General features: G+C 39.2%; 1 protein-coding gene across 19 annotated transcripts in view; it reads right to left on the bottom strand.

The window, feature by feature from the left end:
- The window catches only part of MEF2C (myocyte enhancer factor 2C), a 141,366-nt gene that overhangs the window by 26,866 nt on the left and 97,510 nt on the right, over nt 1-16,990 (bottom strand). For 11 of the 19 annotated variants that reach the window (XM_071802326.1, XM_071802324.1, XM_071802325.1 and 8 more), the window contains 3 exons: nt 11,952-12,095; nt 4,352-4,538; nt 3,149-3,196 (listed from right to left, as the gene is read on the bottom strand). In XM_071802326.1, coding sequence (XP_071658427.1) covers nt 3,149-3,196; nt 4,352-4,538; nt 11,952-12,095 — 379 coding nt within the window. Of the gene's footprint in view, nt 1-3,148; nt 3,197-4,351; nt 4,539-11,752; nt 11,891-11,951; nt 12,096-16,990 lie in introns of all 19 variants that reach the window. The other 8 variants (XM_071802332.1, XM_071802341.1, XM_071802339.1 and 5 more) reach the window with 4 other exon arrangements.

The following is a 16,990-nucleotide window of genomic DNA, read 5'->3' as shown; positions in this document are numbered from 1 at the left end:
TGCAAAGAAAGACATTCCCTGATACTGTTTTATTTTGTTTTTTAAACTATCAAAGGATTTTTAAAGTTTTAATCTTTTATAGGGTATGCAACTTAAATATTGAGCCACTAAATAAAACTTGAGATCAGATAATTTACAGTACTAAAACTTTGTAGGCTTTTTTTATTTCTAGTCAACTTACTGTTAAGTGGTTTTGTTATAGGCTAAGGTCCCTAAAAATTAAAAGAACTTTTCATAGTCTATTATGCAAGCAGGTAACATGTCACTTACTCTGGGTAACCCAGACTAAGTGGCATTTGGGTGATTTGGGTCCAAAAAGTTCTTGTACTGTCTTTCAATCAAAAACTTGTGATTTGAGAGAAAAGTGTAAAAGACGTGGCTCTATTTATAATTATCGAATGTACTAAAAGTGAAGTTCATTTCAATTTTGTTTGCAGTTGTTGCTGTCACATAATAGAAACTCTTCAATCAGTGTTTGGCTAAGAACGAATTTATTCTAACAAACCTGAGATAATCATGGTTTATTTCGTTGTGCAGGAAAATAAACAAGTAGTCAGCTTTTTAAAGTCCTATTTATATCTTGGGTTGACTCCCAAGGTAAATTGTGGATGATTTCAGGGTTATTGCTTGAAATAACCCAAACCAACGAAATGACAGACTTCTCAAAACACAGGCTTAACTAATCTTTTTCCATTTCTGATATTGCAGTTATAATGTAATTTGTTATAACACAATTTGTTAGTGTAGAAACTAAGACCTGGTGTTAGCAATCAAAAGTAGTTTCATTTTATAATGGCAGAAATGAAACTCTTTAGACAAGTCTTCTTGGACTATGGTATTTTGAATATACGCTATTTTTGGACACTGCAGAAAAATGCAAATTCATAATGTTCTAATTTGGCCAGAAATATGAATCCCAACAGATTAAACCACATGATCATGCTACCAGCTTCTAAGATGCCAAATAGAAAAAAAACACAGGGGTCTCTGTTTCTTGTGAAGAATGATGAACAAAGAGAACTTTTGAAGTTTATTCTTCTGCACCCAAAAGAAAGAAGACTCTTCAAAATAGTGCCATTGTGGAATGATGCAGCTAAGACAGAGGATTCAACCTTATAGTGACCTTTTCATCTTCCTTCAGCCCTGTATCAAATTCTTCCTACTGCTCTGCATTTAAGAAATTTAGGAAACACTTCTTTAATGGTGTTTGAAGCTCTTATTGCCAGATAAAGAACAAAGACTATTCGTATGATTAAATATTTATGATGCATTCCTAGCAATGCCCCTAATATATAAACCCCTCAAATCAATTGCGTGCTCCAAAGTTGTACTGCTTGAGAGCTTAATGCATAACACTGCACCCAGGAAATACTAATTCTTCATTTGTGAGTAAATAATCAAGCTGTTCCTCATCTTATGCTTATATATGCTTTTAATATATTTCCAAGAAAAAAAAAATGTATTTCGAAAGCACAAATCTTCAACTGGCATATTGATATACAGGTTTTATTAAGAACAAGGATTATTTATCCCAGTGCATGCTTAGAGGAACCGTTATTTTAGGATGTGCGCCTTTTAAAAGAAAACATTACCTTCTTTGCTAATTGTTTTCCAGCGCCTTTTTAAAGGAACAGGAAAACCAGTAAGGAGGCAATGATATTTCTTAATAAGCCAGTAGAGGGAGTCCCTTAATAGGACAATCGATTTCCTAACCGAGTCCCTCTGCCACCGTTCCTGAAGTTTCTACTACACAAGAGGTTAAAGTGAGAAAAAATGCGAATATTGCCAGAATTAATCTTTCTTTAGCTGTGTTTCACAGGCTAACAAAAGATAATTAACGAAACTGTAATTTTCTATCATGCTTGTCTTTTTTCTTTTTTTTTTCTTTTTTGAGAACAAAGGAGACTAATAGCTGAGTTCCGTGTTCTGCTTTCTCTACTGCTAAACTAATACAAAATGACCCCTCAAAGCTTCAGCATGTGTTTAAAGTGCCTTTCTGATACAAAACTGTGCAGTTCCAATTTTACTAAAAATGCATCACACAAACATCTGCGACCCATCTATGTGTGAAGACAAAAGGGGGGTGGTCGAATGCAGGCTGAGAAGAGCCAAGAAAGAAAATATCACTATATCCAGAATTTCTTTATAACCAATTTTATGAGACAACATCAGAATCGGCAAATATACCAGCTTTGGTTTATAGCGCACAAAATGGATCTTACAGCTATTTTTCCCTACAGTTCTGAGAGCAGTTAACCCAGTGAAATTGGACGTGCTCCATGTTTTACCACTCGGCTTATTTTCTTCGAACATATGTGTTTGTTTCTCCAACTGAAACAGTAATCTTGCCATTGTCTTTTGTAATCCGTGTTTGTAATAATGCAACACTGCTGACATTGCTAACAAAAGGCCGGGTTCGCGGAGCAAAGGGGACAACTCTGACAACATCGCTTCGATAACACAGACATCAGCAAGTACGGTCCTCAGCAGTTCAGTGGGAGCAGGTCTAGAGGGGCTAATCTATTTCTCTGCACGGGTATTTTGAAAATCCTTTCCCTGTTGTGTACCAAAGCACTTAAGTAAATACATAAAACCAAGCTCAAGTTAATTAGTGGTTATTTAAGTAAATGCTAACAGATTTTGCTGACTGGCAATGGTCTTAAAGCAAGGGTTTGGAATCAAATACATGCTCAGTAGATTGAAGTCTAAGGAAAGACTCAATATCAAAATCTTTAGTGAAGCTTGAATTCAGTAAATGAAACCGCAATTCCACTAAAGTCAATGGAAAAACTCCACGTGACTTAAAAAGGACCATGGTTTCTGACACTGACCTCAGCAGCAGTTTTGCATGAACAGGGCTATGCAATGGACCCAAAAGGTTTTTATGGAAAGGCTAATGAGAAGGAAAACAGGCATTTATATCTGTGGAATTCGTTGAGGTGCAAGATTTTCTACATTGCTGAAAACAAACCTCTTCCTACCAATAAAAGCACAAATATCAACTCCCCACCCCCCAGCTGGGGGAAATAAACCGATGCCGATCACTTTCTAATATCCCACCTCCAGCATGGAGCTATTTTAGGACTCAGCCTTTGAAGGAAATCCTTTGTTCACTTACAAAAATAAATATAAATACGTTTCTCTTTACCTGCACTGGTGCCTGCACCGGTTGTGAGGTCCCCACCCATCAGGCCACCTAGGGGGTTGAAATGAAATACTGAAAATGAACACAATAAATTATAACAGGCAAACATTCAAAACTTTTTTCTCTGACTTCAAATGGCCTGCTCCAGTACCCACCACTCTTTTCCTCTGACTTCAACAGGCGTCGGATCAGGCCCAGAATCATAAAATTCTAATGTTTAATGTTACCTGTATGACATATTTGGCTTTCAAGGACAAACAAAATAGGTAGTACACAACATTTCATTATTTTATTTCCATGCTTCCACAGCACATGAAAAACATATTGTATTTAAAAGTTATGTAGTAGTCTTTCATTTGAAAACTATCTTTAGTCCAGTTTTAGTCAGAAAAGCAAAGGCTTCCACATAGAATTGGGAGGAAGAGATGGAAAGTTCCTGCACTGGAGTGTAACTCAGAAGCTATAACATATATTTACATAGCCTTTCATTTTAATTTCCTCAGCTTTTCATAGTCGTCCCCTCTGAGGATTTTTAAAACTTCTCTTTGCACTTGGGAACCTGAAATGCTTCTTTGAACCCAGTACACTTAAGGATCTTGATGTTGCTTCAGCCAGACAGATTGAATGAACTTAATCCCCGTTTATCCTATTGAGAGGTGAGCCCTCATCATCACCCAGCAAAGCACAGCCTCTTGCTACACAAGGCACTCAGGTGCAGAGCTTAACTAACATTTACCCATCAAGGAACCTGTGAATGCATAAATAATAATAAATCCTGCATTTAGCATCTAGATTGATGACTTTCAGTAACGAGTGTCCTATTTTAATTGCTTCAACTTGTTTGTGTTTTCTTCTCCCCTGCCCCCATAAGCTTTATAGTATAGTGAGCTCTTGCATGAATTAAGCAGACAAACTGCCTTTTTTATGAAACAGTAAATTGTCTGCCCTTTTATCCTTGATTGATTTCCTTAGTCAATATTCAGCTTTTTCTAGAACTTTTTTTTTTTTTTTTAATTTTCTAAATTGGGAATAGAACCCCCTTTGACTCTTCTTTGGATTTTTTTTTTCAACACAGCAATTTTGGACAAACTGTTATGACTGGTAAAAACAGAGTTCTTGTTTCTCAGAGTAAGATTTAAAGTGACCTAAGGCACGCAAGCAGCTGATAAAAGAGCGTTTAAAGAGACGGGATGGAACAGAGCCTACCTGTGTTACCTGCACTCGGAGGCCGATGTGTCACGCCAGGAGACATGCTATTTCTTTGCAAAGAAGGATGAGCCAGCGGCAAAAGGTTGGGGTTTCCCAGCGAGCTGACTGGGTTGCTGTACACCAAACTGTTGTGGTTGGACACTGGGATAGAAACTGGCATCTCAAAGTTTGGTGGTGGAACAGCCTGTACAAGCAAAAAAGGGAAACAAAGACGAGAATAGTACAGAAGCACAACAGCCTTCGAGTACAGTTGCTCTATATTTAGTTCAAATATTTTGTAGTTGGTGGTTAAAACATTTATACTCGACCCCCTCCCCCAAGAGTCAAGAAAAGAGTTCTCAAAAGTGTTACCAAGGCTTTTAAATATGTTTTTTCAAATCATGATTCCATCTCCCTTCAATGCAGCTTGCACTTTTACTTTGTAAGATCTGAAAAGACTGTTTCACTTGTTTTTTGTTTTGTTTTATTTTGTTTTGTTTTGTTTAAAATAAAACCCTGTTTCATGAGGCTTAATTTTCTTTTTCTTTCACTTGGTAGTCGTAATTGTTCACTTGTGATATCTCAATCTAGTGTCACAGATGACTGCAAGCTCAAAGGTACATTACTATGATGACTTCATTGCATGGATAAAAATTAGAAGGTAGGAAATGAAAAAGGGGAAGCTTTAATTTCAGCTTGTGTTGCTTTAGCAACCAAAATGATCCCAAATCACCTTAAAGGCACCAACACAGTAAGTTACTTTTTTAAAAGTTTCTATCTTACCTTTGAGGAGCTTAAAAGAAATTAGCTCTACTCAGGGCCAGGTAGCCAATGCAAGAACTTTAGATGTATGGTAGTCTTTGGGTTCTTTGTGGGTTTTTTGCCTTTTTTTTGTTTGTTTATTTTTGGTGGGGTGATATTAGTTGATGGCACCTTTTCAAAATACTGTTTCCGTACTTTAAGGCCGGGTCCTCTCCTGAGCCACTTTCCTTTGCAAGAATCCCATTCGAAACAGAACCAAATTACGGACCACGCTGACAGAGGGTGTGAGGGCCCCTCAGTTCAAGAAGGACAGGGAACTGCTGGAGAGGGTCCAGCATAGGGCAACAAAGATGATTAAGGGAGTGGAGCACCTCCCTTATGAAGAAAGGCTGAGGGAGCTGGGGCTCTTTAGTTTGGAGAAGAGGAGACTAAGGGGGGACCTTATTAATGTTTATAAATATATAAAGGGTGAGTGCCATGAGAATGGAACCAGGCTCTTCTCAGTGGCAAACAATGATAGGACAAGGAGTAATGGGATCAAGCTGGAACACAAGAGGTTCCACTTAAATTTGAGAAAAAACTTCTTCTCAGTGAGGGTGTCAGAGCCTGGCCCAGGCTGCCCAGGGAGGTTGTGGAGTCTCCTTCCCTGGAGACATTCAAACCCGCCTGGACACCTTCCTGTGCGACCTCACCTAGGTGTTCCTGCTGCAGCAGGGGGATTGAACTAGATGATCTTTTGAGGTCCCTTCCAATCCCAAACATACTGTGATACTGTGATACTGTGTAACATGCAGCACTTGATTCTCATCAAGCTCTTAGAAAGCCCAGCTCGAGATTTCTTTGTTGGTTGATGGGTTATTGGCTGGGGTTTTCTTGGGTGCCGGTTGCCTGAATTTCTCTAAAATTCATGATTCTGGTGGCATTCAAACACATTAGAACTTGGTATTTATCTGTTTAATTAATTTCTTATCTTTGTGAATGTAAAGAAAACTTTTTCAGAATGGTCCGACAGCATTTTAAATATTCAAATACCTGAATGCAAACAAAGTACTCCTTAATTTGCCATTTCAAAAATCTCATGAGGTTCATGAGTCCAAACCCAACAAAAACTTCCTTAAACCAGCCTTGTAACATCTTCGGAGGGAGGAAATAGCGGATTTTAATTTTGTACTTGGCAGCTGATAGTGCTGCTAAGTCTTCAAGGACCTAGAGGGAGAATGTTGAGAGCCGGACACATAATCTGCTGTGTCAGGCAACAGAGGTGCCCTGACCTTGTGCCACGCATGTGTCTCTTCTCTGGCTGTCCAGAAATGTTGGCTGTGCCCTGTGTATTACAGCATTAGCCATCAAATTACAATTATCCCTTAATATTTTTTTCCCTTTCTAGAGGCAGACAGAATTTTGCCCTCAATACAGAGGAACGATTTTTGCTTAACCACTGAAACAAAACAGCAAGATTTTAATTCAGGGGGTGATGTGACGGATACATTACACAAATGCCTGGGGGACTTATTTCAAGGTGTCATTTTAGTTCTGAAATCCATGACGTAGCCCATGGCCTGGGTTTGTGAGAGATGGCCATAGCAGAACATCTGAGATCACGCCGGGCACCGGAGCAGAAGGACCTGCTGGCATCACTCCGCAGACGGGGCCGCACTCTGGGACCCTCTTCCCTTTGCCGAGGAGATGAAGTGCACCCCAAGGGCTGTATTCCACAGATTTGATGGGTTTAAGTAGAGGTGGAGAGGGGAGGGGAGTTGTCTGGCCAATCTACATGTTCGGTGAGCAAAATTACACATGTTGCCAGGTTTGTGGAGGGATCCTGAAACACAGTAGTGTTCGTGTTTCGCAAATAGAGAAAAGAGAATAAATGATTACATGATGAAAAATGTAATCGCTGAAGTGTGTTAATTATTTTTTCCTGCAGATGTTTTCACAGTTGAAGTCCAGTTTGCTATCTGTATATGTGACCTGTCATTCAAGGGAAAATTTGCAAAGTATGTAGCACAAAGAGTACCAATGTATGTCACAACTGAGGTCTGGGCCTGCTTGGAAATAAGTTCACATAGCATAGTCTGAAAGATTTTATCAGCCTGAAGGTATGTTGTGAAGCAAGACATTCTCTTCACTGGCCACAGAAGGATCCAAGAGGTTCCCAAATCCCATGTATGGCTGCTCCTGGAGGTTGAAGCCAGCTGCTGATGCTGGTTTCTGCCTTTTCAAAGGTTTTAGCCAGTGAATTCACATGTGGGTAGATGTCTTAGCTCCACCGCTGAGACACTGGTGAGTCAACATGGAGAGTCTCATTGTGGTGTTCAGGGCTGTGGTGGAGAACCCTCTGCTTGGTGGCTTTGAGCACATGGTCCTGTTGGCTGCAGTGCCAGCCCGATGTCAGGCTGAGTGTCACCCACTGGGGAGCACTTTGTACAGTGTCTTCTTCCATTCCATCAGGAGATCTGTGAAATCTGCCCTCTGAGCCCAGGTAGACAGCTGAAGACACCAATATTGTCTCTATTTTATCAATTTGTTTTCCTAATCCCAACCTCTGTTGAACTATCTAAACTAAAACATGGGTGCAAATGCAAACTTGAGGGTTTTGCCAATCCCTCATAGGCTCATCAGCTTTCATTATTATGCCCTGTACTCCTTCCATGTACAAACCAAACCCTTCAAGGGCTGAAATCTTATTTCTCTACATTAGCACAGCACAAAAGAGCTCCAGTCTTGGTTGCTCTTGTGGCTGCCAGCCTCACTAGTCATCATTGAAACATAAAAACATTGCTGAAACAGGTACTTGGCTTTCCCTTTGTAATTTTAAAAATATTTTTTTAAACTAGTTAAGAAATTATTTTCTTAATTCCTGTAGTAGTGATTTCATTTTCACCATTTTACCTACTGTCTGGCTACAGGTACATCTATTTACAGAGTACTTCATAGGCAGTTTTACCAAGGCAAAGTCAGTTTATTCTTTGCTTTGCAGCACAGTGCACACTTAGATCTGGAATGTAGTAGTTTTTATTTCTTCTCCTCAGTAGCAGAAGATTAAAGAGAGAAGTTTGTGTGGATAAGCACCAGTATTAAGCAGTAAGTCTCCAGCTACACTTTTCCTCTGATTGCCCAATTTTTTTTACAGTGTTATGTGTCCTTCACCAAGAACGTCCTGCAGATTCCCTAGTCGCTCTTGGTGGTAAGTCACGGGGCGTATCTATTCCAGCTAGGCCTGATGGACATTAAAGCTCATGATGCGCTTGTGTAACATCTATATTAGTAAATTAAACTTGCCTAGGAACTGAGGCCATCTGAGGCCACAGAGCAGTCCATGTCCATACTGTTAAGCTTTCTCAACCTCAAAAACATCACGACTACATATAAACTGACACTTGGGAATTGTTTCTGGCCTGGGCTAACTACCAAACAGAGCTAAGAAATGGTCTGGGAGAGTGCTATTTGGCCGGTGCCAAAAGCATACCAGGGACTGTTCAAATGATCCAGGGCAGAGATAATCACCTCCCGCTGCCTCGGGGCGCTCTTTGCCATTTGCTGATTAGCTAACGTAGATATAGCCTTACTCTAACGTGTATGCATCTTGCCACATTTTGCCCATTTTTGTTTGTTTGTTTTTCCTCTCTTTTTTGTTTTATTTATTTTATTTTGTTTTGTTTTATTTTATTTTATTTTATTTTATTTTATTTTATTTTATTTTATTTTATTTTATTTTATTTTATTTTATTTTATTTTATTTTATTTTTCCCCCTCTTTTCTCTGTCTTTTCACCTTCAGACACAATTGCCAAAGAGGGCAGATGGCTCACCTGAGAGGAAAACGCCAGTGCCCGGCACACACTGTGTTAGATGTGTGCTCCGCAAGCTGTGGTATGTTGTGCAGAGCAAAGTGCTGGGGGCTCAAAACCCGTGGAAACTAATGGACCAAACATTCTGTGTTAAATATTGTTTTTACCCTCCCCATGTTCAACCAGGCCTTCATTTATTGAGAGACAGAGATACTTATAGCTCCCTTCTAGCGGACTATTTCTGTCTCCTCTGCTTTCATCACTTATGAAAACTACAAATAAATGTCTAATTATTATCAGATGTTTTAGAACAATATAAATACTTATCCCCAGAAAATGATCTGAGGAAACATTATTGGCCTTAGCTGTTAGGAGCAAAAGCCAATTTTGTTTTTGTTTGGCAGCAGCTTTATTCTGTTAGAAAACTAGGCACAGCCATTGCATTGTCTTAAATATTTTTTTAAGTAGTGACTTTATGAGTTAACTTGGTGACTTTTTGTTCAATTTTACTTTCTTCCCCTCAACTTTTTTGGCTACCTTTGGTGATGACAAGTAAATGAATATAACTTCATTAACTAGGTTTGAGCTCCATCTTGCCCATTACATCCCGGCTAATTCCAAGAGAAGTATCTCCCTTGGCATTAGGGGAGAACACCTACGGATTCTTCCTTTTGTGCTCAGCAGCTTGATGGAGCCACAGACCTTGAGCTCTGCATGTGAGGTATTCAAAGGAGGGATATCCTGTCTTACATGAGAAGAAATGCTAATGTGTTTCTGTGTTTGTGTTTCTGTACCCCTGAAGCACCTCTGAAGTAATTTCACAAAAAGATAATACATTTTACCTTGTAACATCCCTGCAAGGTAGGAAGTTGCATTATAGCCAAAATACAACTAAGGAAACCAAGTTAATCACCGGTTTAATAGCTGAAGTAGGACTATATTCTATGTCAAAATGTTAAATTTAATGAAAGCAACCAAGGGGAAACTCCATTAATTTTTGGGAGGACGAAAGTGATGTACCCTGTTTAGATTAGCTGTGTTCTTTCTATTTCTTAGAACTTTCCTATTTTTATATAAAATATGATTTTCCCAAATGCTTAGGGAGGTAAAGAAAGTGACAGAACTCAGTACTATAGGAATGAGGTTTTTTCCTGGTTTTTTTTTTTTTTTTTTCCTCACGTCTTAAGGTTTCAAATGATTTTAACGTGTGCTGCTTTGTTGGAACAAAAACAGGCAGCATGAGAGAAACAGAGAATCAGAAGGACCACTCCAAGCACAATTTTAAGGTGGAAGAGTAGCTTGGTTAAATACTATCTGGTTGAAAATTCCATCCCTTTGATTTGGACAAGCCAAAGGTCATCCTTGAAAGAGGAAAGGAATGGCAGCTAGTGAGATTTCAACATGAAAAAGGGTTAAGCATTCCAGCTTATAACAATCACCCTAGATGTTGCAGTCATCGTTTGTCTAACTGAGTTCCATCCTGAGAAACCCAATTAATGGTGACAGCCTTGCAAAAGAAGCAAAATAAAAGGGAGTTAAAAAAAGGATGTAATATATATGTGTTCCTCCCTGATATTTTATATACATGTTGGACATCCTTAACCAGCCTTTCCAAATAGTAATTTATTGCATTTGGTGCCATTCTGGCCTCTGCGAAAAAAAACCCCAAACCATATATTTTAATATTTTCACCATGATGTGAGAACTTTTTAAAACTTTAATTAACTGGAGTGAAAATCTTTCTGCTGAGAATGAATGGAAAGAACACTTACACTACCTCAAGAGGTATCCTTAGCTTAGGTATCGGATTTTGTTCGGGTGATTGATTAGCACTAAAGAAAAGATTTTGCTCATTCTGGGTGTATAGACATCCTTTTTGGCAGCTAACCATACAACCTACATGTGGGAATGAGGAATGAAGATGTTCAAATGATGTTTTCTAGATGCAAGCCATTACCTGTGCAAATTCAGATGCTTTAAACCTGGGCAAATCTCTGGTTTGCTACTTTCTCTTCCACGCACATTTGGAAGAAGGGCTAAATATAAACTTCAAACCCCAACATTATTTTTGTCAGCTTTATAAATGTAGTATTAAATATAATGACAAAGTACCCTTGTACGTCTTGTGCAAACAAAATAGCACATGCAGAGTTATTTCTCTTAGATATCTGGCAAGGCATATGGACTGATGGTTAGAAATTTTGACTTGGTTAAAACAAAATTTAGCTCATGTTAAAGCATTAAAGAAATGCTGATGAGGTCAAAGCAAATTCTCTTGAAAAAGCTGTAAAATCACCCCAACACACAAACATGTCTGAATCCTACCATTAGGCTCTCATGCAGTCTGTTTCTCTGCAGCGAGCAAGTAGCTGTAACCCTTCAGTGCTGCAACTGAGTTTAGCAGAGACACTTGAGAACTGAAGTGACACGCACAGAACACACTAATTACTATATATAAAGGGATTTCAGTTCTATATAATTTTTTTCTATATCACCACAGAAAGTATTCTGTGGGTTTGTTAGCCTGTCCACAAAGAAAAGATTTCCATTGTTATTTTTTAGATATAATTTGGGCGAGTGGTGTGGTAAAACAGTTCTGTAAATCAAGTGAATAGAATGTATATATGTCTATTTCACTTCCTTCTGTAGGTTTCCCCTATAGTAGGCTTTGTCTGTGTGTCAGAGGTAGAGACGCAGAAGAAAAATATGTCGTGTGAAATTTTCTGACCACAGTGTTTAATTATATATTGGGCTATAAAAGCCTGTTTCCAGCTGAAATGTTTTCCTTAAGAAGCCAGAACTGAAAGGGTTATGGTTTGTTACTGCAGCAGTTATCAGCAGACAGCCATCTAACCTTTGGTACTTACAGGTATTTTATGGCTCTTGATCATATTATCAAACTCTTCATTAATTTTTTTGTATTTTTCTTCAGTGCGTGGGGTGAGAGCGTAAGAGGAGTCAGGATCGGGGCTTTCACAACCTTTGTTTTCTTTCTTGTTCAATGCCTGCCAGGTTCAGAGAAATATCAAAGAGTAAAAAAAATGAAAGGGAGATCAGAGTACTTACACATAATCTTTGCCTGCTGATCATTAGATCAATATCTTCATTAATTTTTCTGTACTTGTCCTCAGACTCAGGGCTGTGACCTACTGAATCGTCTGCATCGGGGTCTGGACTGTCACAGCCATTAAGTCCTTTCTTTCTCAACGTCTGAAATACATAATTTGGGAAAGTTCAATCCTTGACACAGGCTGCAAGAAAGACTCAGCAGTGTTACAGTAACACGAACTGCCCAGCAGTGGAAGGCTTCACATTATCCTTTAGGAAGAGAAAGTGACCATGGGTCCACCACGCTGATGCTACAGGTCTCCAATTATGAGGGGCAGGAGAGGACCATACAGACCTCTTTCTTCTGGAACTGGAATCGGTCGATAAAGAGTGAAGCTGGCAATCTGGCAAACTGTCTGTGCTAATACAAACCCCAGCCCGCCCACCCCAGAGCATTAATATGCCCACCCAGAATACAATTGATTTTAACATATTTATCCTTTTGAAATGAATGAGTGTTAAAAGCAAAGGATGCATACTGTTTACAGTTGTATACACTGTTTTTCTCCTTTTATCTAAAGAAAGCTACAGAAGGAAGAAATGGAAAAAAACCCACAACTGCAACAAATTTAGGAATTCATGTTCTTGACAGAAGAAGAAGGAGGAGCACCTAAACTGAATTTTTCCTTTGAATTGGGTGTAAGGGATGACATTACCAATGCCCTGCCATTCCTAAGTGTGCGCCTTCGATAGGACAGGGGGAGGACAGAGGTGCTAATGTGGTTGTGAAATACCGATTAAGAGCTTCTAGACATGGTGTTTATTTTTTATTGACTCCAGTTACACACTACAAATGCACAGTGCTGAGGCTTAATGTACAGGAGAAACCACTGCTAAAACAGATGCTTAGTGCAAAGTCAAAGCAGATGCATTTTGTGTTCAGCAGCTCAAATTAACCCTCACAACCGTGAACATCATCACCAAGGTAAATAACAGAGATGAAAAAGCTTAAACCCAGAATTAGATCACTAGCTAACTGTTCAGAATGGTTGCCTGGCTTCAGATAGGTTTAACCATTCTGCCTCAACGGATTCCCTAAAAACCAGTCATTGTCTTCATTAAGGTAAAAGAATATGAGAAGCAAGTCTCTGTGGACCCCCCAACTACAAGTAATAGCCCACAAAGTCAATATTTCTAAGATTTCTCAAATTTAGCTTTAGGAATTTTTCAGTAAAAAAATCTCTTCAAAGACTCCAGTTGGCAATTACTGTTTTATTAGACAGCTTGCAGTCAATTCTGAGTTGAAACCTGGCAAAGCAATTTCAGTTACAACAAGTAGATCACAAAGCACTTGTGTTAATAAGTAGCTATGCTTGTGCTGTGTATCAGTGTGGGATGCTCTAACTGGTTTCTTTTTGTCTTCTCAGAATGGCTGCCTCTCATTTGAGCTTTTTGCTTCATTTAGAAAAATACATTTCCTAATTACTTTATTTACAGCAATGCCCAGTTTACTACTGTAAACTCCCTCAAGTATTATGATGTCACACCTTGTTTCTGTGCTATTGTATTTATTTATTAAAAATTAGGCTTCATTTCCTTCATTTTGCCTGAGACTTAAGAGCAGAGCCCTCTTATTCCTGCAAAAGCTATAAAGTTGTTCCCCTTGTGCAGACATTTTCAGCAACTCAGCAAAGTGATGGTGATCTACCCTAAGAGATCTGAGACTTCCAAACTCATGTTGTGGACCCTTGAAACAGATATAGACAACTGGATCAATGTAGATTTATCTTTTCAAACTTCATATCTATACAGACTTCATGTCTAATCCCACAAGCTACAACTGACACACACAGACTTACAAATCTGTTTGAATTAAACCTTATGAAGTTAAAACAACCTGAATGGTTCTCTACATTTCTTCTTCACTCCCTTTTATCTCTCCTTTAGTCATTGCTCTGTTAACCATCAGAACTGACATAGTCATGTACCATTTCTACTGCTACTAGCTTGAAACAAGCCAGTTACAAAGAGAGTTTTCGCAATCAGCTGTTGTTTGATAGATTTAATAGATACAACACAATATATTAAAAGGAAAATTTTTCTTTTATATCTGAGTAACTAAGCTCAACAAACGTTCTTCTCTTTGTGTAAGTACAAATCAGTTGAATACATAAAATATTCTGTTTTCAAGATCCATCGGATCAGGCACTCCAGATGTGAAATCCACATAAGCACTCTTGGAACCTTTTCTTAAGCTCATCTGAGTCACTGATTGAGAATTGCTGGCTCACACGGAGTCTTCTGATAATGACGCTGATGTGAGCTAGATTGTATGGCATCCTCAAGTCCAAACTTTGAGATGCAATTCCAGCTACTCTATTTACCAACGTCAATGGCCTTGCTCTTCTCGGAGGTCAACACAACTGCAACTGAATGGACAGAGGTGAGAGAATGGAGCTGCACAATTATTACCCTTCCTGAAGAAGAGCAATATGAAAACACAAGAGGGAGACTGCTTTGCAGCCCCTTTGAAATCTTTTTCTCTCCCATCATTCCCAAATCCTTGTCAGCTGCATTTATGAGACCATCTGGGGGAAAGAAGATGCACCTTGTCCTCAGCACACTCAATGCCCGAAAGTTCTGCAACTTTCTACTTAACACCCATGTGAAACAGTAATTTCTGTGGTTTGTGGAGGTTCAGGAAGGCACTGTCATCTTCCAGATGTTGAGGAAAGGCAGTGTAACCCAGTGAATATCTTGCAGCAGTTTCCAAGAGACACCAGATTCCCTCCCAACATAATAATGTTTTTATTTTCAGAAATACATTTATTTTTTAATATCCTTAGAAAGCAGGTTACTGCCACACCAGGTGGAGAAGCAGTAGTCTCTATTTTCACCAGGAAACCCAAAGACTCGACTTAGGAAAATCATGCTGGTATTCTACCCAAAATTAACTTCAGCCCTAAAGAGTAGAGGCAAACCTTTCACTTGAAGAACCCATCAGTCCAACGTGTTTGGCTTCTGCCCTGACCAACACAGCTAGTCAAGCTCACTAATGCAGTGCACATCCATCTTATACCCCATTTTCTCCCCCAAAAAAGAAAGAAAAAAAGAACATGTTTCAATGAGTTAAGGTAAGCTTAGGCAACAGAAATTTCCAAAACCATGCTGCAGTCTGAAGCACGGCTCTTAAGCTGAGTGTTAGAACTAGTGCCTGGCTCCCTGTAAAATGCATTTTGGGGTAAGGTGCAATATCCAGAGAAGCTTTCCTGTGGCTGGGCCTCTTGGACCTTCTCTTGCTCCCTTCCCATCCTTCTGCTGATCATTTGTTGCTTCTGTGTATAAGGATTCATGCTGCCTTGCTGCCTTCAGCTGGGACTCTTTCTGTGAGTAATTTCTGGTTCTCTTTTCCTGCACGGTAACACAGAATTTTCATGAAACTTGTTGGAATTTAATTCTCTGTGAGACCCCCTCCCTTTGTGCCAGGTTTGCTTGGCTCTGAATAAAAAAATGGAAAAGCTGTAAGGGAAAAGACAGACGAACAGACTGATAGCATGCAAAGACACATGAAGACACAGTCATTCTCTGGAGAGGCGAGCAGGCTGAGAGTAACACACTTGTCCTCTGCACTGGGTGGTATTCAGGACAAACATAATCATCATGAACATCTTAGCACTATCTCTGGCTTCTCAACACGCAGGCTGCAGTTTTGCCTCTTCGACTGCTTTATTTTGTTATTTTACTCTCCTCCACACATTGTACCCCTCATGATGGTACTTTTCTGTTGTGCTTCAACACATCTGATACCTGTTGAGACAGCACAACTAAAAGTGGCACAGACCAACATCCTACTGATCCATCCTTACTCATAAGCTCTCCAGACTCCGTGTCAATCTTTCCTTTCCTCCTTTGCCCTGTGTCACCTTTAAAAGCAAAGACCGATTCTGGACATTGCAGAAGACTGGAGTCATTAAGAAGATCAACTGGGTTTCAGTGGGCTGGAAACTTCGACCCAGTCTTGCAGTGATTTGGAAACCATTTTTCTTACCATGTTAAGCTCTCACAGCCTCTCACAAACCCTGGAAAACAGCCAGACCTATCGCATCCTCCTGGAGATTAGCTTGTTTCCAAAGATTTAATGACTATTCAGAAAAATTTTAAGAGGATAAAATTACACAATTGTATAGCGCATCGCGTTCCAGAGAACCCCAAGCCAGATTTCGGTTATTTTTAAAGAAAATAAGCCATTTTTGAACTACGGAAGCTCTACTTCTTCCAAGCAATTAAGCAAGTAATTATATTGCGGTCCAATAACCTAAAATCAGGCAAGGCATTTGAAAAACAAAATGGTTAAAGGAAAACAACCTTTGGCTGAAATCTCATATACCAGCAATTTAGACTAAATTCTGCTCTATAAATCTCAGAGGAGAAGTGCTGACTTAGTGACATACTGGCTGCTGTAAAATGAAGTATAAACAACTATTTACTTTCATTTCATGCAAAATTTATCACCACTAAGGCACTACCAGCCAGGTCTGATTTTGTCAAGGCAATGGAAATCATCACAATTTGAAGGCTTTTGAGGACAAAAAACCTTACATTTTCCTAATCCAGTCTCTGCTTCTGCAGTGTTATTGTCTTCTTTTAGCATTTCTTTAACAGAAAGAGTGGAGAAGGTTAGAAATGATTTTTTTTTTCCATTCTATCCTTTAGTTTGCTCATCTTTGTAGAGGGTTATCTCCTTTTTTCCTAATAGGTTCATCTGCTCCCCACAGCACTCCGGGGCTTGAGAAGTCACAAATATTTGGGCTTGGACACACTCGCAGTACATTAAAATAAAACAGGTTGGTTGATAAGATTCCCAAAAGGACCAGCCCAGCCAACTCTGCCTGTTCCATTTTTACTTCCTCTGCAACAAAGATCTAACTATTGCAAAGTTAATCACTGTCTTCATTTGTGTAACGAAAAGTGCAATCTCACTGGCTCTTCATCTGTAATCAAAATTTACAGTATGGAAAAATTCAGAATTACAGGTCTATTTCTACAAACTCTGTGTT

Source organism: Patagioenas fasciata, chromosome Z, assembly GCF_037038585.1.
Source record: "Patagioenas fasciata isolate bPatFas1 chromosome Z, bPatFas1.hap1, whole genome shotgun sequence".
In the NCBI taxonomy this organism is placed as follows: domain Eukaryota; kingdom Metazoa; phylum Chordata; class Aves; order Columbiformes; family Columbidae; genus Patagioenas; species Patagioenas fasciata.
This window is presented reverse-complemented; position numbering and strand designations above follow the sequence as displayed.